The sequence below is a fragment of the Salvelinus fontinalis genome, chromosome 9 (genome assembly GCF_029448725.1).
Source record: "Salvelinus fontinalis isolate EN_2023a chromosome 9, ASM2944872v1, whole genome shotgun sequence".
Classification (NCBI taxonomy): Eukaryota; Metazoa; Chordata; class Actinopteri; order Salmoniformes; family Salmonidae; genus Salvelinus; species Salvelinus fontinalis.
The window spans coordinates 2,015,538-2,041,124 of NC_074673.1; the positions used below are offsets into that span (position 1 = coordinate 2,015,538).

The following is a 25,587-nucleotide window of genomic DNA, read 5'->3' on the forward strand; positions in this document are numbered from 1 at the left end:
TGCCCTGGCCTATCACCATTAGCATTAGCATTACTACCACTGTGCCCTGGCCTATCACCATTAGCATTAGCATTACTACCACTGTGCCCTGGCCTATCACCATTAGCATTAGCATTACTACCACTGTGCCCTGGCCTATCACCATTAGCATTAGCATTACTACCACTGTGCCCTGGCCTATCACCATTAGCATTAGCATTACTACCACTGTGCCCTGGCTTATCACCATTAGCATTAGCATTACTACCACTGTGCCCTGGCCTATCACCATTAGCATTAGCATTACTACCACTGTGCCCTGGCCTATCATCACCAATTCAGCGCAACGACACCCACACTGCTCAAGTCATAGACACGTTTTTTAGTCTAATGATGTTGGTAGAAGACTGCCTCAGTAGCCATGGTAGCCTATAGACTGCTATGGGTACTCGGTAATTGGCTGGTCTTCAGTAGCTAACTATAGAGTGCTATGGGTACTCGGTAATTGGCTGGTCTTCAGTAGCTAACTATAGACTGCTATGGGTACTCGGTAATTGGCTGGTCTTCAGTAGCTAACTATAGAGTGCTATGGGTACTCGGTAATTGGCTGGTCTTCAGTAGCTAACTATAGACTGCTATGGGTACTCGGTAATTGGCTGGTCTTCAGTAGCTAACTATAGACTGCTATGGGTACTCGGTAATTGGCTGGTCTTCAGTAGCTAACTATAGACTGCTATGGGTACTCGGTAATTGGCTGGTCTTCAGTAGCTAACTATAGACTGCTATGGGTACTCGGGTACTTGGTTTTCAGCCAAGGTGGTACTGATGTAGGACTAAGGTTTGGTAGGGGAAGGCCCAGATTGGGTCAGTCAACTTTCCCCTCAGGAAATTGGTGCATTTGACAGACATTTCCTTAAACCTAGAGCTATAAATTAAATCCAACATTGTAGTAAACACAGAAGTATTGTGTTTGATGCTAAATGAAATTGAGGTGTTTTTTTCCGAGGTTAAATTGAGGGGTAATGATTAAATCAATAGTTGAGGTGGATAGTCTAGTGAAAATGCAAACGGCCTTCTTCTTAAATTTGTTTGAGGAGAAATTTCTAAATAATTCAATTAATGGATGCAATGTAGTAGTCTAGTTTACTGTAGGATAGATGGAATATGAGTCCTAGTTTACTGTAGGATAGATTGAATATGAGTCCTAGTTTACTGTAGGATAGATTGAATATGAATCCTAGTTTACTGTAGGATAGATTGAATATGAATGCTAGTTTACTGTAGGATAGATTGAATATGACTCCTAGTTTACTGTAGGATAGATGTAATATGACTCCTAGTTTACTGTAGGATAGATTGAATATGAATCCTAGTTTACTGTAGGATAGATGGAATATGAAACAATTGAGCTAGGCCTATAGGAGCTGGTTCCAGATCTCTATCCCTGACCTCATCCACCGGCGCCCCGACCTCATCCACCGGCGCCCCGACCTCATCCACCGGCGCCCCGACCTCATCCACCGGCGCCCCGACCTCATCCACCGGCGCCCCGACCTCATCCACCGGCGCCCCGACCTCATCCACCGGCGCCCCGACCTCATCCACCGGCGCCCCGACCTCATCCACCGGCGCCCCGACCTCATCCACCGGCGCCCCGACCTCATCCACCGGCGCCCCGACCTCATCCACCGGCGCCCCGACCTCATCCACCGGCGCCCCGACCTCATCCACCGGCGCCCCGACCTCATCCACCGGCGCCCCGACCTCATCCACCGGCGCCCCGACCTCATCCACCGGCGCCCCGACCTCATCCACCGGCGCCCCGACCTCATCCACCGGCGCCCCGACCTCATCCACCGGCGCCCCGACCTCATCCACCGGCGCCCTGACCTCATCCACCGGCGCCCCGACCTCATCCACCGGCGCCCTGACCTCATCCACTCATCCACCAGCGCCCTGACCTCATCCACCAGCGCCCCGACCTCATCCACTCATCCACCAGCGCCCTAACCTCATCCACCAGCGCCCCGACCTCATCCACCAGCGCCCTGACCTCATCCACCAGCGCCCCGACCTCATCCACCAGCGCCCCGACCTCATCCACCAGCGCCCCGACCTCATCCACCAGCGCCCTAACCTCATCCACCAGGTATTTGAAGAGGACAGATACACAAATGATTCATTAACATAGGCCTGCTAATCTTTAACAGTTTAACATAACTTTCAGTGAAGGGTGGTATTAGCAGAGCAGCTCTCTGCCTGTTTCTGCCAGTGGTAGTAATGCCATGTCTGTTTCCATCCACGGTGAGGAGCACTGAACTACCACAGCACATGTTGCTGGTCAATGTGCTCGTGTCAATGTGCTCGTGCCATTGCAGAGATAAAAAAAATGTGCGGGCAAGAAATTTGTTCTCGCTTAGTTGACTAAACGCTGTAGCTAACTACCTTAGTCGCGATGACGCCTTAGCTAAGGAGCTAACTGCTAAATAGTGGTTATGTGCTTGACTAACAACATAGAATTATTGGAAAATGTATTTGCCAAACAGTTGGTTCTCCATTTCCCCCCTCACACATCAGTGGTATGAACAGAGAGCTGCAGTGAGGAGAACATTACCATGACTACGGGGGGGGGGGGGGGGGGGGAGCTGGAGATGGTTTCTCCTCGGCCAAGTCCTCTGATTGGCTCAGCTCCAACTTCAGACGGTTGAGTCAAAAACCACAATGTGCCAAATAGAAGCCTAGAAGCCTATGGTACAATGCATGTTGGCAGGTCTGCATTATTACTAACAAAACTAGTACATCATCTATGAATACATTTCTGTGCAGATTCTTCCAGAGTTTGTCTGGTTATTAAAACATAGCTATATAGTAATATAAAAGATGGCAAAAATAAAAAGCTGGGGATCCTTAAGAAACCAACAGGCTCAGACACAGCTGTATAGTCCTGACTAGGGATCCTTAAGGAACCACCGAGCTCAGACACAGCTGTATAGTCCTGACGGGGGATCCTTAAGGAACCACCGAGCTCAGACACAGCTGTATAGTCCTGACTAGGGATCCTTAAGGAACCACCGAGCTCAGACACAGCTGTATAGTCCTGACGGGGGATCCTTAAGGAACCAACAGGCTCAGACACAGCTGTATAGTCCTGACGGGGGAACCAACGAGCTCAGACACAGCTGTATAGTCCTGACGGGGGATCCTTAAGGAACCAACGAGCTCAGACACAGCTGTATAGTCCTGACGGGGGATCCTTAAGGAACCAACGAGCTCAGACACAGCTGTATAGTCCTGACGGGGGATCCTTAAGGAACCACCAGGCTCAGACACAGCTGTATAGTCCTGACGGGGGATCCTTAAGGAACCAACGAGCTCAGACACAGCTGTATAGTCCTGACTGGGGATCCTTAAGGAACCAACGGGCTCAGACACAGCTGTATAGTCCTGACGGGGGATCCTTAAGGAACCAACGAGCTCAGACACAGCTGTATAGTCCTGACTGGGGATCCTTAAGGAACCAACAGGCTCAGACACAGCTGTATAGTCCTGACTGGGGATCCTTAAGGAACCAACAGGCTCAGACACAGCTGTATAGTCCTGACGGGGGAACCAACGAGCTCAGACACAGCTGTATAGTCCTGACGGGGGATCCTTAAGGAACCACCGAGCTCAGACACTGCTGTATAGTCCTGACGGGGGATCCTTAAGGAACCAACGAGCTCAGACACAGCTGTATAGTCCTGACGGGGGATCCTTAAGGAACCACCGAGCTCAGACACAGCTGTATAGTCCTGACGGGGGATCCTTAAGGAACCAACAGGCTCAGACACAGCTGTCTAGTCCTGACGGGGGATCCTTAAGGAACCAACAGGCTCAGACACAGCTGTGTAGTCCTGACGGGGGATCCTTAAGGAACCACCGAGCTCAGACACAGCTGTATAGTCCTGACGGGGGATCCTTAAGGAACCACCGAGCTCAGACACAGCTGTATAGTCCTGACGGGGGATCCTTAAGGAACCACCGAGCTCAGACACAGCTGTATAGTCCTGACTGGGGATCCTTAAGGAACCACCGAGCTCAGACACAGCTGTCTAGTCCTGACGGGGGATCCTTAAGGAACCAACGAGCTCAGACACAGCTGTCTAGTCCTGACGGGGGATCCTTAAGGAACCAACAGGCTCAGACACAGCTGTATAGTCCTGACGGGGGATCCTTAAGGAACCAACGGGCTCAGACACAGCTGTATAGTCCTGACGGGGGATCCTTAAGGAACCAACAGGCTCAGACACAGCTGTATAGTCCTGACGTGGGATCCTTAAGGAACCAACAGGCTCAGACACAGCTGTGTAGTCCTGACGGGGGATCCTTAAGGAACCAACGGGCTCAGACACAGCTGTATAGTCCTGACGGGGGATCCTTAAGGAACCAACAGGCTCAGACACAGCTGTATAGTCCTGACGGGGGAACCAACGAGCTCAGACACAGCTGTATAGTCCTGACGGGGGATCCTTAAGGAACCAACAGGCTCAGACACAGCTGTATAGTCCTGACTGGGGATCCTTAAGGAACAAACGAGCTCAGACACAGCTGTATAGTCCTGACTGGGGAACCAACGAGCTCAGACACAGCTGTATAGTCCTGACTGGGGAACCAACGAGCTCAGACACAGCTGTATAGTCCTGACTGGGGAACCAACGAGCTCAGACACAGCTGTATAGTCCTGACTGGGGAACCAACGAGCTCAGACACAGCTGTATAGTCCTGACTGGGGAACCAACGAGCTCAGACACAGCTGTATAGTCCTGACGGGGGATCCTTAAGGAACCAACGGGCTCAGACACAGCTGTATAGTCCTGACTGGGGGTCCTTAAGGAACCAACGAGCTCAGACACAGCTGTGTAGTCCTGACGGGGGATCCTTAAGGAACCACCGAGCTCAGACACAGCTGTATAGTCCTGACGGGGGATCCTTAAGGAACCAACAGGCTCAGACACAGCTGTATAGTCCTGACGGGGGATCCTTAAGGAACCAACAGGCTCAGACACAGCTGTCTAGTCCTGACGGGGGATCCTTAAGGAACCAACAGGCTCAGACACAGCTGTATAGTCCTGACGGGGGATCCTTAAGGAATCAACGAGCTCAGACACAGCTGTATAGTCCTGACTGGGGAACCTTAAGGAACCAACAGGCTCAGACACAGCTGTATAGTCCTGACGGGGGAACCAACGAGCTCAGACACAGCTGTATAGTCCTGACGGGGGATCCTTAAGGAACCAACAGGCTCAGACACAGCTGTATAGTCCTGACTGGGGATCCTTAAGGAACAAACGAGCTCAGACACAGCTGTATAGTCCTGACTGGGGAACCAACGAGCTCAGACACAGCTGTATAGTCCTGACTGGGGATCCTTAAGGAACCACCGAGCTCACACACAGCTGCACCCTAATTATACACCCTTTTATCAAAGTGTTCACTTGCACACTTCCCATCATGGATTTAACAATGGTGTAAAGAAACTCCCTTCAGCCAATGATTACAATCCAATGCCTTTAAATCCATGACATGGAGTGTGCCACACTTTGGTAGGAAGGGTGGAGAATCTGGACACAGCCTCAACATGGGAGCATAGAGACTAGAGCCCGGCCACGCGGCTGTGTCTCAGACTAGAGCCCGGCCACGCGGCTGCGTCTCAGACTAGAGCCCGGCCACGCGGCTGCGTCTCAGACTAGAGCCCGGCCACGCGGCTGCGTCTCAGACTAGAGCCCGGCCACGCGGCTGCGTCTCAGACTAGAGCCCGGCCACGCGGCTGCGTCTCAGACTAGAGCCCGGCCACGCGGCTGCGTCTCAGACTAGAGCCCGGCCACGCGGCTGCGTCTCAGACTAGAGCCCGGCCACGCGGCTGTGTCTCAGACTAGAGCCCGGCCACGCGGCTGTGTCTCAGACTAGAGCCCGGCCACGCGGCTGCGTCTCAGTCTAGAGCCCGGCCACGCGGCTGCGTCTCAGACTAGAGCCCGGCCACGCGGCTGCGTCTCAGACTAGAGCCCGGCCACGCGGCTGCGTCTCAGACTAGAGCCCGGCCACGCGGCTGCGTCTCAGACTAGAGCCCGGCCACGCGGCTGCGTCTCAGACTAGAGCCCGGCCACGCGGCTGCGTCTCAGTCTAGAGCCCGGCCACGCGGCTGCGTCTCAGACTAGAGCCCGGCCACGCGGCTGCGTCTCAGACTAGAGCCCGGCCACGCGGCTGCGTCTCAGTCTAGAGCCCGGCCACGCGGCTGCGTCTCAGACTAGAGCCCGGCCACGCGGCTGCGTCTCAGACTAGAGCCCGGCCACGCGGCTGCGTCTCAGACTAGAGCCCGGCCACGCGGCTGCGTCTCAGACTAGAGCCCGGCCACGCGGCTGCGTCTCAGACTAGAGCCCGGCCACGCGGCTGCGTCTCAGTCTAGAGCCCGGCCACGCGGCTGCGTCTCAGACTAGAGCCCGGCCACGCGGCTGCGTCTCAGACTAGAGCCCGGCCACGCGGCTGCGTCTCAGTCTAGAGCCCGGCCACGCGGCTGCGTCTCAGACTAGAGCCCGGCCACGCGGCTGCGTCTCAGACTAGAGCCCGGCCACGCGGCTGCGTCTCAGACTAGAGCCCGGCCACGCGGCTGCGTCTCAGTCTAGAGCCCGGCCACGCAGCTGTGTCTCAGACAAACAGGACCAAAGCAGTCTTTTAGAAGGGGGTTTGGGGTCGGGGGTCAGGGGGTAGCAGGTGGTACTGGTGATGCTGTTAGATGCTCTGACAACACTGCATCTTTGGTTTATTCTCCGTCGGCTGCACCTGGATGTTGACCACGTTGTTGCTAGGCGACATGTCGTTGTCTCGTCGGTCCGACATCTGTTTCTGAGACACGATGCGATAGATTTCTGCAGGAGGGGGATAGGGAGGGGAGGTGGGGAAGAGAAGAGAGAGACAGGGCATTAACATCACTCACACAGAAAGACAGAACACTAGTGCTCTGTCTCAATTCCTCCCGTCCCATCTCCACACCGCTTTCCCACAACCCACTGGAGGAGATCACTCCCCTCTGCCTTTTGAGGAGGTGGTGAGGAGATGGGGATATATAGTTGAGGACAAGCCTAGTACCTAAAGTTGTTCACAGCTAGTGTTAAGTACCCTCTGTGTAGGTGAGTGTTAGGCTTTATCAATAAGGACCAAGGAGGTATGGTATATGGCCAATATACCACGGCTAAGGGCTGTTCTTAGTCACGACACATCAGAGTATATTGGCCATATATCACAAACCCCTGAGGTGCCTTATTGCTATTTTAAACTGGAGCAGTAAAATGACATGTTCTGTCATACCTGTGGTATACGGTCTGATATACCACGGCTGTCAGCCAATCAGCATTCAGGGCTGGAACCACCCAGTTTCTAATGGTCTTTAAGTAGCATGTTGCTGCAGGACTTTACTCACAGCTTAAACAGGAAGCTATCTAACACAATCACCACATTGCACTCCCTTTAAAACGTTGGTTTGACTACATTGTGTGCGTGTTAGTGCAGAACAGGGCAGGACAGGACAGGGCCAGAGGAAGGAGCTGGTAGACAGCAGGACAGGGTCAGAGGAAGGAGCTGGTAGACAGCAGGACAGGGTCAGAGGAAGGAGCTGGTAGACAGCAGGACAGGGCCAGAGGAAGGAGCTGGTAGACAGCAGGACAGGGTCAGAGGAAGGAGCTGGTAGACAGCAGGACAGGGTCAGAGGAAGGAGCTGGTAGACAGCAGGACAGGGTCAGAGGAAGGAGCTGGTAGACAGCAGGACAGGGCCAGAGGAAGGAGCTGGTAGACAGCAGGACAGGGTCAGAGGAAGGAGCTGGTAGACAGCAGGACAGGGTCAGAGGAAGGAGCTGGTAGACAGCAGGACAGGGTCAGAGGAAGGAGCTGGTAGACAGCAGGACAGGGTCAGAGGAAGGGGCTGGTAGACAGCAGGACAGGGCCAGAGGAAGGAGCTGGTAGACAGCAGGACAGGGTCAGAGGAAGGAGCTGGTAGACAGCAGGACAGGGTCAGAGGAAGGAGCTGGTAGACAGCAGGACAGGGTCAGAGGAAGGAGCTGGTAGACAGCAGGACAGGGTCAGAGGAAGGAGCTGGTAGACAGCAGGACAGGGTCAGAGGAAGGGGCTGGTAGACAGCAGGACAGGGCCAGAGGAAGGAGCTGGTAGACAGCAGGACAGGGTCAGAGGAAGGAGCTGGTAGACAGCAGGACAGGGTCAGAGGAAGGAGCTGGTAGACAGCAGGACAGGGTCAGAGGAAGGAGCTGGTAGACAGCAGGACAGGGCCAGAGGAAGGAGCTGGTAGACAGCAGGACAGGGTCAGAGGAAGGAGCTGGTAGACAGCAGGACAGGGCCAGAGGAAGGAGCTGGTAGACAGCAGGACAGGGTCAGAGGAAGGAGCTGGTAGACAGCAGGACAGGGTCAGAGGAAGGAGCTGGTAGACAGCAGGACAGGGTCAGAGGAAGGAGCTGGTAGACAGCAGGACAGGGTCAGAGGAAGGAGCTGGTAGACAGCAGGACAGGGTCAGAGGAAGGAGCTGGTAGACAGCAGGACAGGGTCAGAGGAAGGAGCTGGTAGACAACAGGACAGGGTCAGAGAAGGAGCTGGTAGACAGCAGGACAGGGCCAGAGGAAGGAGCTGGTAGACAGCAGGACAGGGTCAGAGGAAGGAGCTGGTAGACAGCAGGACAGGGTCAGAGGAAGGAGCTGGTAGACAACAGGACAGGGTCAGAGAAGGAGCTGGTAGACAGCAGGACAGGGCCAGAGGAACGAGCTGGTAGACAGCAGGACAGGGCCAGAGGAAGGAGCTGGTAGACAGCAGGACAGGGCCAGAGGAAGGAGCTGGTAGACAGCAGGACAGGGTCAGAGGAAGGAGCTGGTAGACAGCAGGACAGGGTCAGAGGAAGGAGCTGGTAGACAGCAGGACAGGGTCAGAGGAAGGAGCTGGTAGACAGCAGGACAGAACATCAGGGTCATATTCATTAGGGCACACAATGGAAAACAAGCATTTGTTATTGGTCAAGTTCAGGTAGCCTAGTCCCTTCCTGTTTGTCAGTTGTCTTCTTCAGTTTGGTGCATAATGACTACACCCAGCGTTATAAACAGATCTGGGACCAGGCTAGAGCAGAATTAGGACACAGCTGCAAAACATTATGGTGGTCATATCCTGTTAGAAGAATTGGACTTGAGGAGAATCCACACATTAGTCCTCATCAAGGCTAGTCATGTCTCAGCTGTGATCAGATCTGGCTCTCGACCCAGATTTGATCACTCCAACACACAATCACTGGTCTCGACACACACGCACACACACACGTCTATATCATGACACCGTATCAAACGTTCCAGTCTATAATACATACAGTCTGAGTTCTCAGTCTGTCAGTCTGAGTTCTCTTCAGATACAGATCAATGCTGTAGAGAGCATAGAGAGACAGCCACTCACCAGTCAGAATGGTCTGGAAGGATGTCTCCACGTTAGTAGAATCCAGGGCTGAAGTCTCCAGGAAAGACAAGCCGTTCTTCTCTGAGGAACAGCGGGAAACAGTTAACCATGTCAATCACCACTGTGTTAAGGTCTCTACCATTATGTAAATCTCTATGACAGTACAGAGGCGTCTTCCTATTTCAATAAGTAAAACCCTGAAAACTAACAGCCACTCATGGGTAAGGAAAATAATGAAACGGTTCACCCCACTACTCCTAGACCTCTTCCTGTGTGAGTTGGTACGGCACTGTCCTGCGTCGTCGGTGGGAACAACCCTGAGCGGGCGTAGAGCCCTCGTATCGCCTGCCCCATGCCACACACTGTCCTGAGTCGTCAGGGGGAACAGCCCTGAGCGGGCGTAGAGCACTCGTATTGACTGCCCCATGCCACACATTGACCTGCGTCGTCGGGGGTAACAGCCCTGAGCGGGCGTAGAGCACTCGTATCGTCTGCCCCATGCCACACACTGACCTGCGTCGTCAGGGGAAACAGCCCTGAGCGGGCGTAGAGCACTAGTATCGCCTGCCCCATGCCACACACTGACCTGCGTCGTCGGGGGGAACAACCCTGAGCGGGCGTAGAGCACTCGTATCGCCTGCCCCATGCCACACACTGACCTGCGTCGTCGGGGGGAACAACCCTGAGCGGGCGTAGAGCCCTCGTATCGCCTGCCCCATGCCACACACTGACCTGCGTCGTCGGGGGGAACAGCCCTGAGCTGGCGTAGAGCCCTCGTATCGCCTGCCCCATGCCACACACTGACCTGCGTCGTCGGGGGGAACAACCCTGAGCGGGCGTAGAGCACTCGTATCGCCTGCCCCATGCCACACACTGACCTGCGTCGTCGGGGGGGAACAACCCTGAGCGGGCGTAGAGCACTCGTATCGCCTGCCCCATGCCACACACTGACCTGCGTCGTCGGGGGGAACAACCCTGAGCGGGCGTAGAGCCCTCGTATCGCCTGCCCCATGCCACACACTGACCTGCGTCGTCGGGGGGGAACAGCCCTGAGCTGGCGTAGAGCCCTCGTATCGCCTGCCCCATGCCACACACTGACCTGCGTCGTCGGGGGGAACAACCCTGAGCGGGCGTAGAGCACTCGTATCGCCTGCCCCATGCCACACACTGACCTGCGTCGTCGGGGGGGAACAACCCTGAGCGGGCGTAGAGCACTCGTATCGCCTGCCCCATGCCACACTGACCTGCGTCGTCGGTGGGAACAGCCCTGAGCGGGCGTAGAGCACTCGTATCGCCTGCCCCATGCCACACTGACCTGCGTCGTCGGTGGGAACAGCCCTGAGCGGGCGTAGAGCACTCGTATCGCCTGCCCCATGCCACACTGACCTGCGTCGTCGGTGGGAACAGCCCTGAGCGGGCGTAGAGCACTCGTATCGCCTGCCCCATGCCACACACTGACCTGCATCTGGGGGAACAGCCCTGAGCGGGCGTAGAGCCCTCGTATCGTCTGCCCCATGCCACACACTGACCTGCGTCGTCGGTGGGAACAGCCCTGAGCGGGCGTAGAGCCCTCGTATCGCCTGCCCCATGCCACACACTGACCTGCGTTGTCGTGGGGAACAGCCCTGAGCGGGCGTAGAGCACTCGTGCCCCATGCCACACACTGACCTGCGTCGTCGGTGGGAACAGCCCTGAGCGGGCGTAGAGCACTCGTATCGCCTGCCCCATGCCACACACTGACCTGCGTCGTCAGGGGGAACAGCCCTGAGCGGGCGTAGAGCCCTCGTATCGCCTGCCCCATGCCACACACTGACCTGCGTCGTCGGGGGGAACAACCCTGAGCGGGCGTAGAGCACTCGTATCGCCTGCCCCATGCCACACTGACCTGCGTCGTCGGTGGGAACAGCCCTGAGCGGGCGTAGAGCACTCGTATCGCCTGCCCCATGCCACACACTGACCTGCGTCGTCGGGAGGAACAACCCTGAGCGGGCGTAGAGCACTCGTATCGCCTGCCCCATGCCACACACTGACCTGCGTCGTCGGGGGGAACAACCCTGAGCGGGCGTAGAGCACTCGTATCGCCTGCCCCATGCCACACACTGACCTGCGTCGTCGGGGGGAACAACCCTGAGCGGGCGTAGAGCACTCGTATCGCCTGCCCCATGCCACACACTGACCTGCGTCGTCGGGGGGAACAACCCTGAGCGGGCGTAGAGCACTCGTATCGCCTGCCCCATGCCACACACTGACCTGCGTCGTCGGGGGGAACAACCCTGAGCGGGCGTAGAGCACTCGTATCGCCTGCCCCATGCCACACACTGACCTGCGTCGTCGGGGGGAACAACCCTGAGCGGGCGTAGAGCCCTCGTATCGCCTGCCCCATGCCACACACTGACCTGCGTCGTCGGGGGGAACAACCCTGAGCGGGCGTAGAGCACTCGTATCGCCTGCCCCATGCCACACACTGACCTGCGTCGTCGGGGGGAACAACCCTGAGCGGGCGTAGAGCACTCGTATCGCCTGCCCCATGCCACACACTGACCTGCGTCGTCGGGGGGAACAACCCTGAGCGGGCGTAGAGCACTCGTATCGCCTGCCCCATGCCACACACTGTATATGGATTTTTCTATTGTGTTATTGACTATATGTTTGTTTACTCCATGTGTAACTCTGTGTTGTTGTTTGTGTCGAACTGCTTTGCTTTATCTTGGCCAGGTCGCAATTGTAAATGAGAACTTGTTCTCAACTGACCTACCTAGTTAAATAAAGGTGACATAAAATGAACTTAAAAAACACACACTGACCTGCGAATGTTCGTGCCTCGTCGGTGGGCACAGCCCGGAGGTGACGCAGGTCACTCTTGTTGCCGACCAGCATGATGACGATATTGCTGTCTGCGTGGTCTCTCAGCTCCTTCAGCCAACGCTCCACGTTTTCATAGGTCAGGTGCTTGGCGATGTCATAGACCAGCAAGGCCCCCACGGCACCACGGTAATACCTGTGGACCAGGTGACAAACAGACGGCCTTTATAGTGGTGTTAGAAACTTAAATACCTGTGGACCAGGTGACACACAGAGACGGTCTTTATAGTGGTGTTAGAAACTTCAATACCTGTGGACCAGGTGACAGAGACGGCCTTTATAGTGGTGTTAGAAACTTAAATACCTGTGGACCAGGTGACAAACAGAGACGGCCTTTATAGTGGCGTTAGAAACTTAAATACCTGTGGACCAGGTGACAAACAGAGACGGCCTTTATAGTGGTGTTAGAAACTTAAATACCTGTGGACCAGGTGACAAACAGACGGCCTTTATAGTGGCGATAGAAACTTAAATACCTGTGGACCAGGTGACAAACAGACGGCCTTTATAGTGGTGTTAGAAACTTAAATACCTGTGGACCAGGTGACAAACAGACGGCCTTTATAGTGGTGTTAGAAACTTAAATACCTGTGGACCAGGTGACAAACAGAGACGGTGTTTATAGTGGCGTTAAACTTAAATACCTGTGGACCAGGTGACAAACAGACGGCCTTTATAGTGGTGTTAGAAACTTAAATACCTGTGGACCAGGTGACAAACAGAGACGGTGTTTATAGTGGCGTTAGAAACTTAAATACCTGTGGACCAGGTGACACAGAGACAGCCTTTATAGTGGTGTTAGAAACTTAAATACCTGTGGACCAGGTGACAAACAGAGACGGCCTTTATAGTGGCGTTAGAAACTTAAATACCTGTGGACCAGGTGACAAACAGACGGCCTTTATAGTGGTGTTAGAAACTTAAATACCTGTGGACCAGGTGACAAACAGACGGCCTTTATAGTGGTGTTAGAAACTTAAATACCTGTGGACCAGGTGACAAACAGAGACGGTGTTTATAGTGGCGTTAAACTTAAATACCTGTGGACCAGGTGACAAACAGACGGCCTTTATAGTGGCGATAGAAACTTAAATACCTGTGGACCAGGTGACAAACAGAGACGGTGTTTATAGTGGCGTTAAACTTAAATACCTGTGGACCAGGTGACAAACAGACGGCCTTTATAGTGGCGATAGAAACTTAAATACCTGTGGACCAGGTGACACAGAGAGAAGGCCTTTATAGTGGTGTTAGAAACTTAAATACCTGTGGACCAGGTGACAAACAGAGAGACGGCCTTTATAGTGGTGTTAGAAACTTAAATACCTGTGGACCAGGTGACAGAGACGGCCTTTATAGTGGCGATAGAAACTTAAATACCTGTGGACCAGGTGACAAACAGAGAGACGGCCTTTATAGTGGTGTTAGAAACTTAAATACCTGTGGACCAGGTGACAAACAGAGACGGCCTTTATAGTGGTGTTAGAAACTTCAATACCTGTGGACCAGGTGACAAACAGACGGCCTTTATAGTGGCGATAGAAACTTAAATACCTGTGGACCAGGTGACAAACAGAGACGGCCTTTATAGTGGTGTTAGAAACTTAAATACCTGTGGACCAGGTGACAAACAGAGACGGCCTTTATAGTGGTGTTAGAAACTTAAATACCTGTGGACCAGGTGACACAGAGAGACGGCCTTTATAGTGGTGTTAGAAACTTCAAAGTAAACCTTGTAACAGGCTTTGAAATTGCCTAAATACATTGGTTCATGCTTTGGACTGACTCCCCATCTAAATGCATTAGGTCTATGTGTTGGACTGACTCCCCATCTAAATACATTGGTCCATGCTTTGAACTGACTCCCTTTCTAAATGCATTAGGTCTGTGTTGAACTGACTCCCCATCTAAATACATTGGTCCATGCTTTGAACTGACTCCCCATCTAAATGCATTAGGTCTATGTGTTGAACTGACTCCCCATCTAAATACATTGGTCCATGCTTTGGACTGACTCCCCATCTAAATACATTGGTCCATGCTTTGGACTGACTCCCCATCTAAATACATTGGTCCATGCTTTGGACTGACTCCCCATCTAAATACATTGGTCCATGCTATGGACTGACTCCCCATCTAAATACATTGGTCCATGCTTTGAACTGACTCCCCATCTAAATGCATTAGGTCTATGTGTTGAACTGACTCCCCATCTAAATGCATTAGGTCTATGTGTTGAACTGACTCCCCAACTAAATGCATTAGGTCTATGTTTTGAACTGACTCCCCATCTAAATACATTGGTCCATGCTTTGGACTGACTCCCCATCTAAATACATTGGTCCATGCTTTGGACTGACTCCCCATCTAAATACATTGGTCCATGCTATGGACTGACTCCCCATCTAAATACATTGGTCCATGCTTTGAACTGACTCCCCATCTAAATGCATTAGGTCTATGTGTTGAACTGACTCCCCATCTAAATGCATTAGGTCTATGTGTTGAACTGACTCCCCAACTAAATGCATTAGGTCTATGTTTTGAACTGACTCCCCATCTAAATACATTGGTCCATGCTTTGGACTGACTCCCCATCTAAATGTATTAGGTCTATGTGTTGAACTGACTCCCCATCTAAATACATTGGTCCATGCTATGGACTGACTCCCCATCTAAATACATTGGTCCATGCTTTGGACTGACTCCCCATCTAAATGCATTGGTCCATGCTTTGGACTGACTCCCATCTAAATGCATTAGGTCTATGTGTTGAACTGACTCCCCAACTAAATGCATTAGGTCTATGTGTTGAACTGACTCCCCAACTAAATGCATTAGGTCTATGTGTTGAACTGACTCCCCATCTAAATGCATTAGGTCTGTGTTGAACTGACTCCCCAACTAAATGCATTAGGTCTGTGTTGAACTGACTCCCCATCTAAATGCATTAGGTCTATGTGTTGAACTGACTCCCCAACTAAATGCATTAGGTCTGTGTTGAACTGACTCCCCAACTAAATGCATTAGGTCTATGTGTTGAACTGACTCCCCATCTAAATGCATTAGGTCTATGTGTTGAACTGACTCCCCAACTAAATGCATTAGGTCTATGTGTTGAACTGACTCCCCATCTAAATGCATTAGGTCTATGTGTTGAACTGACTCCCCAACTAAATGCATTAGGTCTGTGTTGAACTGACTCCCCAACTAAATGCATTAGGTCTACACATGACACTTTCATATGATATTTGATACATACATTTAATAAGCAACATTTCAGAAGGCAGTATTTCCATGAAAAAGATGGTGTTTCAAAGTGTTTTCAAAATGTCCGCAATCCCGAGTGCTCATGCTGAGGTGATGGCTCGTAATCGCTCCTGTCCAGTCGTGTCAGAAGTGTTTCCTAAACAGTGTGTGTGTGTTTGTACTCACGCTGATGTAATAGCCCGGTATCTCTCCTGGCCAGCGGTGTCCCAGATCTGAGCCTTCACGGTCTTCCCATCCACCTGGATACTGCGGGTGGCAAACTCCACCCCGATGGTGCTCTTACTCTCCAGGTTAAACTCATTCCGGGTGAAACGAGACAACAGGTTACTCTTCCCCACACCAGAGTCTCCTATCAACACCACTGGGCCAGAGAGAGAGAGACAGGTTAGAGAGTCTCCTATCAACACCACTGGGCCAGAGAGAGAGAGACAGGTTAGAGAGTCTCCTATCAACACCACTGGGCCAGAGAGAGAGAGACAGGTTAGAGAGTCTCCTATCAACACCACTGGGCCAGAGAGAGAGAGACAGGTTAGAGAGTCTCCTATCAACACCACTGGGCCAGAGAGAGAGAGACAGGTTAGAGAGTCTCCTGTCAACACCACTGGGCCAGAGAGAGAGAGACAGGTTAGAGAGTCTCCTATCAACACCACTGGGCCAGAGAGAAAGAGACAGGTTAGAGTCTCCTATCAACACCACTGGGCCAGAGAGAGAGAGAGACAGGTTAGAGTCTCCTATCAACACCACCGGGCCAGAGAGAAAGAGAGACAGGTTAGAGTCTCCTATCAACACCACCGGGCCAGAGAGAGAGAGACAGGTTAGAGTCTCCTATCAACACCACTGGGCCAGAGAGAAAGAGACAGGTTAGAGTCTCCTATCAACACCGCCGGGCCAGAGAGAAAGAGACAGGTTAGAGAGTCTCCTATCAACACCACCGGGCCAGAGAGAGAGAGAGACAGGTTAGAGTCTCCTATCAACACCACTGGGCCAGAGAGAGAGAGACAGGTTAGAGAGTCTCCTATCAACACCACTGGGCCAGAGAGAGAGAGAAGTTAGTGTCTCCTATCAACACCACTGGGCCAGAGAGAAAGAGACAGGTTAGTGTCTCCTATCAACACCACTGGGCCAGAGAGAAAGAGACAGGTTAGAGAGTCTCCTATCAACACCACCGGGCCAGAGAGAGCAAGAGACAGGTTAGTGTCTCCTATCAACACCCCCGGGCCAGAGAGAGAAAGAGACAGGTTAGTGTCTCCTATCAACACCACCGGGCCAGAGAGAGAGAGACAGGTTAGAGAGTCTCCTATCAACACCACCGGGCCAGAGAGAGAGAGAGAGACAGGTTAGAGTCTCCTATCAACACCACTGGGCCAGAGAGAAAGAGACAGGTTAGTGTCTCCTATCAACACCACCGGGCCAGAGAGAAAGAGACAGGTTAGAGAGTCTCCTATCAACACCACCGGGCCAGAGAGAAAGAGACAGGTTAGTGTCTCCTATCAACACCACCGGGCCAGAGAGAAAGAGACAGGTTAGAGAGTCTCCTATCAACACCACCGGGCCAGAGAGAGAGAGAGAGACAGGTTAGAGTCTCCTATCAACACCACCGGGCCAGAGAGAGAGAGAGACAGGTTAGAGTCTCCTATCAACACCACCGGGCCAGAGAGAGAGACAGGTTAGAATCTCCTATCAACACCACCGGGCCAGAGAGAGAGAGACAGGTTAGAGTCTCCTATCAACACCACCGGGCCAGAGAGAGAGACAGGTCAGAGTCAATTCAAAACAATTTCATGCAGCTCCTGATTCCCCTCACATTGAAGAAGGCAGTCAAATTTACAACACCCCGTAGATATTACAGTAGGAATATACACACCCCGTAGATATTACAGTAGGAATATACACCCCCCGTAGATATTACAGTAGGAATATACACCCCCCGTAGATATTACAGTAGGAATATACACCCCCCGTAGATATTACAGTAGGAATATACACACCCCGTAGATATTACAGTAGGAATATACACACCCCGTAGATATTACAGTAGGAATATACACACCCCGTAGATATTACAGTAGGAATATACACCCCCCGTAGATATTACAGTAGGAATATACACCCCCCGTAGATATTACAGTAGGAATATACACCCCCCGTAGATATTACAGTAGGAATATACACCCCCCGTAGATATTACAGTAGGAATATACACACCCCGTAGATATTACAGTAGGAATATACACACCCCGTAGATATTACAGTAGGAATATACACACCCCGTAGATATTACAGTAGGAATATACACACCCCGTAGATATTACAGTAGGAATATACACACCCCGTAGATATTACAGTAGGAATATACACACCCCGTAGATATTACAGTAGGAATATACACACCCCGTAGATATTACAGTAGGAATATACACACCCCGTAGATATTACAGTAGGAATATACACACCCCGTAGATATTACAGTAGGAATATACACATCCTGTAGATATTACAGTAGGAATATAAAACAATACACATCATATACATCAATACAATACACCCCCTTATTGTAGAATAAAGAAAGAGTCTATCTGAATGTGAAATGTGCTTTGACCGGATTACCATCACATGCTAACAGCTAACAAGCAGGAGCCCATTCATTATGATGTAGAATAGGAAGCTGTCGATGAGTGCGCGGGTTGAGACAAAATATCTCAAAAAGAAGCGTATTACCAATCAATGGGTCTGTTGTAGACCCACTTCCTCTGCCACAGGGCGGCGCACAATTGGCCCAGCGTCGCCCGGGTTAAGGGAGGGTTTGGCCGGGGTAGTCCGTGATTGTAAATACGAATTAGTTGTTAAATGACTTGCCTAGTTAAATTAAGGTTAAATACGAGGTAATACAAATCATATGGGGGGTGCTTATATTACAAGTGTGTAATGAAAATGTTTTTTTCTTGATATCTCAACTCCCGAGACACCAGCAGAAAGTGGGGTTACCATTGTGCATCATCCTGGAGCAACAGATGTTTCACCTTGTCAGCGCTGCTATTCCATCACTGTCCCAAAGCTTTAACCTCAAGGCTTCCTGCTACCCTGAGCAGATGGTTCACCTTGTCAGCGCTGCTATTCCATCACTGTCCCAAAGCTTTAACCTCAAGGCTTCCTGCTACCCGGAGCAGATGGTTCACCTTGTCAGCGCTGCTATTCCATCACTGTCCCAAAGCTTTAACCTCAAGGCTTCCTGCTACCCGGAGCAGATGGTTCACCTTGTCAGCGCTGCTATTCCATCACTGTCCCAAAGCTTTAACCTCAAGGCTTCCTGCTACCCGGAGCAGATGGTTCACCTTGTCAGCGCTGCTATTCCATCACTGTCCCAAAGCTTTAACCTCAAGGCTTCCTGCTACCCGGAGCAGATGGTTCACCTTGTCAGCGCTGCTATTCCATCACTGTCCCAAAGCTTTAACCTCAAGGCTTCCTGCTACCCGGAGCAGATGGTTCACCTTGTCAGCGCTGCTATTCCATCACTGTCCCAAAGCTTTAACCTCAAGGCTTCCTGCTACCCGGAGCAGATGGTTCACCTTGTCAGCGCTGCTATTCCATCACTGTCCCAAAGCTTTAACCTCAAGGCTTCCTGCTACCCGGAGCAGATGGTTCACCTTGTCAGCGCTGCTATTCCATCACTGTCCCAAAGCTTTAACCTCAAGGCTTCCTGCTACCCTGAGCAGAGAGCAAGTGGGTCTGAGCCTCGTTTGGGACGCCTTTAATAATACCATCGTTTAGTTATTTTGTCCAAAAATCCCCCCTGTTTATAATGATCAACCGTCCTGCCCACCGGCACAGCATATTGAAATGGAATTATATTTCATTTCTGGCCTTCCACTGACAGATGTTGTGCAACCCAATACAATTGAAAGCAACGCTAGTGTATTTAAATACACCCGCGTTGCTAAAAGCCCCTCGGAATAACCCATCTCATCAGATGGCATGATGCTGAGCATTTTGCTGAAACCACTACGTTTGACGAACAGGATATGGCACATAGCTAGACATTATTTGTAATAATCTCTAAGAAATGTGTTTAAATGAATGACATGACATAACGTTAGCTAGCTATAACGTACTTTATGTAGCTGGAGCAACTACCCGTGGTTTCAGTAGGTGGCTAACTAAGTTAACGTTAGCCATGTGGTCATTTTGACCAAGTAGCTGGTTAACTAACTGGCTGTTACTGGTGTTAACCTAACTAACGTTAGTTGTATATTTCCTGACGGTAACGTTGCCGCACCGGTCCACCTGAGCTATCTAGCCAACAAGCTAAAGACAAATGATCAACTGCTGTTAGTTAGCATGATTGAGAATATCAAGACAAAACAATAGCTATATTTATATCCAAACGACCTCCTTTTAAATTGGCAGGATATCAGGCTAAAGTTAGCAGGCTTCAAATGCGTAGCGTTAGCTGTCAGCTAACTAGCTTAGCTTGTAGAGCCAAAGAGGCGACCACTCCTAGCTAGCCCGGGAGTAGAATAAAACCATGATGACAGGTACATTTAGGTCACATTTAGCATACATTTACCTTTAAACAAGTAATCATACTCGTCGTCTCTATTCCCCATTCTGAATCCAAAATGAAGGCGAGGTTCGATGTCTTTGAATCCAAGTGGCACCTTTCCTTTCTTCCCCCGGTCCTATCGGTTATTATACCGTAGTGGTCTTCTCCTGCCCGTCACCGCAACGCACTGCAGTTCGAGCCTTGTCATTTAACCTTAGCAGCAGGAAATCCAGCTAGCTAGTTCAGCATCCAACCGCTATATATAATGCCCACTTCCGGATCAACCATCTGCATTCATAATACTTCTCATATTATTTATTTAATGTATCTACATTACATTTATTTACTGGATTCATTCACACATTGTGTCAACAGCTAGCAATGAAGACGAACGGGCGAAAGAATCAGAGTTACATGAGACTAGTGTCGTACGTATGCGCTAGCATTGTATGGTTCTATGGTGTAATGGTTAGCACTCAGGACTCTGAATCCTGCGATCCGAGTTCAAATCTCGGTAGGACCTAAACTTTTGAAGTTCTTAGCTGCAAGTCAAAGCAGTTGTAGATTAAATATATTGAACAACAATATAATGGCAACATGTTTCATCAGCAGAAAGATCACAGACATTTTAAATATGCACAAAAGGCTAATTTCTCTCAAATGTTGTGCACAAATTTGTTTAACCTTAAACAAGTAATCATACTCCTCTCTATTCCCCATTCTCCGTTGCCAATATAATCCATCCACCTGACAGGTGTGGCATATCAAGAATATGATTAAACAGCATGATCATTACACAGGTGCACCTTGTGCTGGGGCCAACAAATGGCCACTCTAAAATTTTGTCACAACACAGATGTCTCAAATTTTGAAGGAGTGTGCATTTGGCATGCTGACTGCAGGAATGTCCACCAGAGCTGTTGCTAGAGAATGGAATGTTAATATCTCTACCATAAGCCTCCTCCAACGTTGTTTCAGAGAATTTGGCAGTACATCCAACCCGCCTCACAACTGCAGACCACGTGTATGGCGTCGTGTGGGCTAGTGGTTTTCCTCTGTCAACGTTGTGAACAGAGAGCCCCATGGTGGCGGAGGGGTATTGGCAGTCATAAGCTATGGACAACAAACATAATTCAATTTTGTCGATGGCATTTTGAATGCACAGAGATACCGTGATGAGATCCTGAGGCCCATTGTCCATATCCAAGGTGGCTTAGCAGTTCAGACGTCTTTTTCCGTATTGTCGTGTCGTGTCCTGTATATATATATATTTACACCTTTTCTTCACATATCTTTTATTTATTTTATTATCCAAGAACTCAACTACAAAAGCTTTCCTGCAAAAGCTTTCCTGCAACCCGCTTCACCAATTACAATAAGTATTATTTACCTCAATCTGAAAATCCATCGTGGAAGCTAGCCAGGGGCTAATTCAGAAGCTAGCCTGAAAGCTAACCAGAAGCTACTCTGATAGCTAGCCAGAAGCTAATCTGTAGCTGCCCCGAAATTAGCCGGTTTGCTGGCTAGCGTTGGTGTTTCAGCTGCCCACGTTTTGCGGTCATCAGCTATTCCTTTAGCCCGATAATCTACCGGCACTTTTGTGCAACGCGACTCGGACCGGAGCATTACGGGACTTTTTTTCTCTCAGTTTCCCCGGATTCCAACCGCAGGCTCTGGACACTTGCACCTTGATTTCGCAGCTAGCTAGCTGCATACCGTGTGACTATTGGCTTACGTCGACCCCGGAGCAAACTCAAATCATGCTGGAGCTAGCCAGCTGAGGAGTTCCATCACCATCCGGACCCGTTTCTTTTGTTGCTGCTGCAGAAACGGAACCTCACCGGGCCTTCACGACTGACTGCCGACGTTATCTGCACGAGGGATTTATCCAACCGGCACCTCCGTCCCGACGTTACCTGAACGCTCATCTGAGGCCCGCTAATCGTTAGCTGTCTTATCGGCTGCTATCTGAACAAAACCCCACTACACGGAACCTACCGACGGAAACGCACGAGGTATCTACAAACAGACCTCCATCCTATGCTGCTACCGATAGCCATATACCCGGCCAGCTGTCTGGATCGCCACGACCCCAACCAACCTCTACTCACTGGACCCTTATTGATCACTCGATTATGCATGCCTCTCCTTAATGTAAATATGCCTTGTCCATTGCTGTTCTGGTTAGTGTTTATTGGCTTATTTCACTGTAGAGATTCTAGCCCTGCTCTCTATACCATATCCAACCTCTCAGTTTCACCACCCACATATGCGATGACATCACCTGGTTTCAATGATGTTTCTAGAGACAAGATCTCTCTCATCATCACTCAATACCTAGGTTTACCTCCACTGTATTCACATCCTACCATACCTTTGTCTGTACATTATTCCTTTAAACTATTTTATCGCCCCCAAAAACTTCCTTTTACTCTCTGCTCTAGTAGCTCTAGGCGACCAATTCTCATAGCTTTTAGCCGTACCCTTATCCTACTTCTCCTCTGTTCCTCTGGTGATGTAGAGGTGAATCCAGGCCCTGCAGTACCTGGCTCCACTCCTATTCCCCAGGCGCTCTCTTTTGATGACTTCTGTAACCGTAATAGCCTTGGCTTCATGCATGTTAACATTAGAAGCCTCCTCCCTAAGTTTGTTTTGTTCACTGCTTTAGCACACTCTACCAACCCGGATGTTTTAGCCGTGTCTGAATCCTGGCTTAGAAAGACCACCAAAAATTCAGACATTTTTATCCCCAATTACAATATTTTCAGACAAGATAGAACGGCCAAAGGGGGCGGTGTTGCAATCTACTGCAAAGACTGCCTGCAGAGTTCTGTTATACTATCCAGGTCTGTTCCCAAACAATTTGAACTTCTACTTTTAAAAATCCACCTCTCTAAAAACAAGTCTCTCACCGTTGCCGTCTGCTATAGACCACCCTCTGCCCCCAGCTGTGCTCTGGACACTATATGTGAACTGATTGCCCCCCATCTATCTTCAGAGCTCGTGCTGCTAGGCGACCTAAATTTGAACATGCTCAACACCCCAGCCACCCTACAATCTAAGTTTGATGCCCTCAATCTCACACAAATTATCAATGAACCTACCAGGTACCACCCCAATTCCGTAAACACGGGTACCCTCATAGATATCATCCTAACAAACTTGCCCTCCAAATACACCTCTGCTGTTTTCAACCAAGATCTCAGCGATCACTGCCTCATTGCCTGCATCCGTAATGGGTCAGCGGTCAAACGACCTCCACTCATCACTGTCAAACGCTCCCTGAAACACTTCAGCGAGCAGGCCTTCCTAATCGACCTGGCCGGGGTATCCTGGAAGGATATTGATCTCATCCCGTCAGTAGAGGATGCCTGGTCATTTTTTTAAAAATGCCTTCCTCACCATCTTGAATAAGCATGCCCCATTCAAGAAATTTAGAACCAGGAACAGATATAGCCCTTGGTTCTCTCCTGACCTGACTGCCCTTAACCAACAGAAAAACATCCTATGGCGTTCTGCATTAGCATCGAACAGCCCCCGTGATATGCAACTTTTCAGGGAAGCCAGAAACCAATATACACAGGCAGTTAGAACAGCCAAGGCTAGCTTTTTCAAGCAGAAATTTGCTTCCTGCAACACAAATTCAAAAAAGTTCTGGTACACCGTAAAGTCCATGGAGAATAAGAACACCTCCTCCCAGCTTTCAACTGCACTGAAGATAGGAAACACTGTCACCACCGACAAATCCACTATAATTGAGAATTTCAATAAGCATTTTTCTACGGCTGGCCATGCTTTCCACCTGGCTACCCCTACCCCGGACAACAGCACTGCCCTCCCCTCTGCTACTCGCCCAAGCCTTCCCCATTTCTCTTTCTCCCAAATACAGTCAGCTGATGTTCTTAATGAGCTGCAAAATCTGGACCCTTACAAATCAGCCGGGCTAGATAATCTGGACCCTTTCTTTCTAAAACTATCTGCTGAAATTGTTGCCACCCCTATTACTAGCCTCTTCAACCTCTCTTTCGTGTCGTCTGAGATCCCCAAAGATTGGAAAGCAGCTGCGGTTATCCCCCTCTTTAAAGGGGGGCACACCCTTGACCCTAACTGCTACAGACCTATATCAATCCTACCCTGCCTTTCTAAGGTCTTCGAAAGCCAAGTCAACAAACAGATTACCGACCATTTCGAATCACACCACACCTTCTCCGCTATGCAATCTGGTTTCAGAGCTGGTCATGGGTGCACCTCAGCCACGCTCAAGGTCATAAACGATATCGTAACCGCCATCGATAGGAAACAATACTGTGCAGCCGTATTCATTGACCTGGCCAAGGCTTTTGACTCTGTCAATCACCACATCCTCATTGGCAGACTCGACAGCCTTGGTTTCTCTAATGATTGCCTCGCCTGGTTCACCAACTACTTCTCTGATAGAGTTCAGTGTGTCAAATCGGAGGGTCTGTTGTCCGGGCCTCTGGCAGTCTCTATGGGGGTGCCACAGGGTTCAATTCTTGGACCGACTCTCTTCTCTGTTTACATCAATGATGTCGCTCTTGCTGCTGGTGATTCTCTGATCCACCTCTACGCAGACGACACTATTCTGTATACTTCTGGCCCTTCTTTTGACACTGTGTTAACAACCCTCCAGGCGAGCTTCAATGCCATACAACTCTCCTTCCGTGGCCTCCAACTGCTCTTAAATACAAGTAAAACCAAATGCATGCTCTTCAACCGATCGCTGCCTGCTCCTGCCCGCCTGTCCAACATCACTCCTTTGGACGGCTCTGACTTAGAATATGTGGACAACTACAAATACCTAGGTGTCTGGTTAGACTGTAAACTCTCCTTCCAGACCCACATCAAACATCTCCAATCCAAAGTCAAATCTAGAATTGGCTTCCTATTCCGCAACAAAGCATCCTTTACTCATGCTGCCAAACATACCCTTGTAAAACTGACCATCCTCCCAATCCTCGACTTCGGTGATGTCATTTACAAAATAGCCTCCAAAACCCTACTCAATAAATTGGATGCAGTCTATCACAGTGCCATCCGTTTTGTCACCAAAGCCCCATATACTACCCACCACTGCGACCTGTACACTCTCGTTGGCTGGCCCTCGCTTCATACTTGTCGCCAAACCCACTGGTTCCAGGTCATCTACAAGACCCTGCTAGGTAAAGTCCCCCCTTATCTCAGCTCGCTGGTCACCATAGCAGCACCTACCTGTAGCACGCGCTCCAGCAGGTATATCTCTCTAGTCACCCCCAAAACCAATTCTTCCTTTGGACGCCTCTCCTTCCAGTTCTCTGCTGCCAATGACTGGAACGAACTACAAAAATCTCTGAAACTGGAAACACCTATCTCCCTCACTAGCTTTAAGCACCAGCTGTCAGAGCAGCTCATAGATTACTGCACCTGTACATAACCCATCTACAATTTAGCCCAAACAACTACCTCTT

At 50.5% G+C, this 25,587-nt stretch overlaps 1 protein-coding gene and 1 non-coding gene across 4 annotated transcripts; one reads left to right on the plus strand and one right to left on the minus strand.

Annotated features, from left to right (window-relative positions):
• Positions 1-298: 298 nt before the first annotated feature.
• LOC129861884 (ras-related protein Rab-11A) lies at positions 299-20,551 on the minus strand. 3 transcript variants are annotated; one of them, XR_008760683.1, is made up of 6 exons: positions 20,147-20,551; positions 15,748-15,943; positions 12,255-12,448; positions 9,451-9,531; positions 2,012-6,881; positions 299-1,919 (listed from the first exon to the last, which is right to left on the minus strand). XR_008760683.1 is itself a non-coding variant. In XM_055933052.1 (5 exons), the coding sequence occupies exons 1-5, from the start codon at positions 20,184-20,186 to the stop codon at positions 6,745-6,747; spliced, it is 648 nt and encodes a 215-aa protein (XP_055789027.1). In that variant the 5' UTR covers positions 20,187-20,551; the 3' UTR covers positions 299-6,744. The 3 variants fall into 3 exon arrangements, 1 of the variants encoding a protein (XP_055789027.1); XR_008760684.1 differs by having other exon boundaries at positions 299-415; positions 899-6,881; XM_055933052.1 differs by having other exon boundaries at positions 299-6,881.
• A 22-nt stretch (positions 20,552-20,573) lies between these two features.
• Positions 20,574-20,645, plus strand: trnaq-cug (transfer RNA glutamine (anticodon CUG)). Its single transcript has one exon. It is a non-coding gene; the product is annotated as a tRNA-Gln (tRNA).
• Positions 20,646-25,587: the final 4,942 nt, after the last annotated feature.

Coding starts and splice junctions, on each gene's coding strand:
- LOC129861884 (XM_055933052.1), bottom strand. CDS start 20,186: ATGGGGAATAGAGACGACGAGTATGATTACTTGTTTAAAG. Junction 15,944..20,146: donor GTATGATTACTTGTTTAAAG/GTAAATGTATGC, acceptor TCTCTGGCCCAG/TGGTGTTGATAGGAGACTCT. Junction 9,532..12,254: donor CGAGGCACGAACATTCGCAG/GTCAGTGTGTGT, acceptor GCTGTTCCTCAG/AGAAGAACGGCTTGTCTTTC.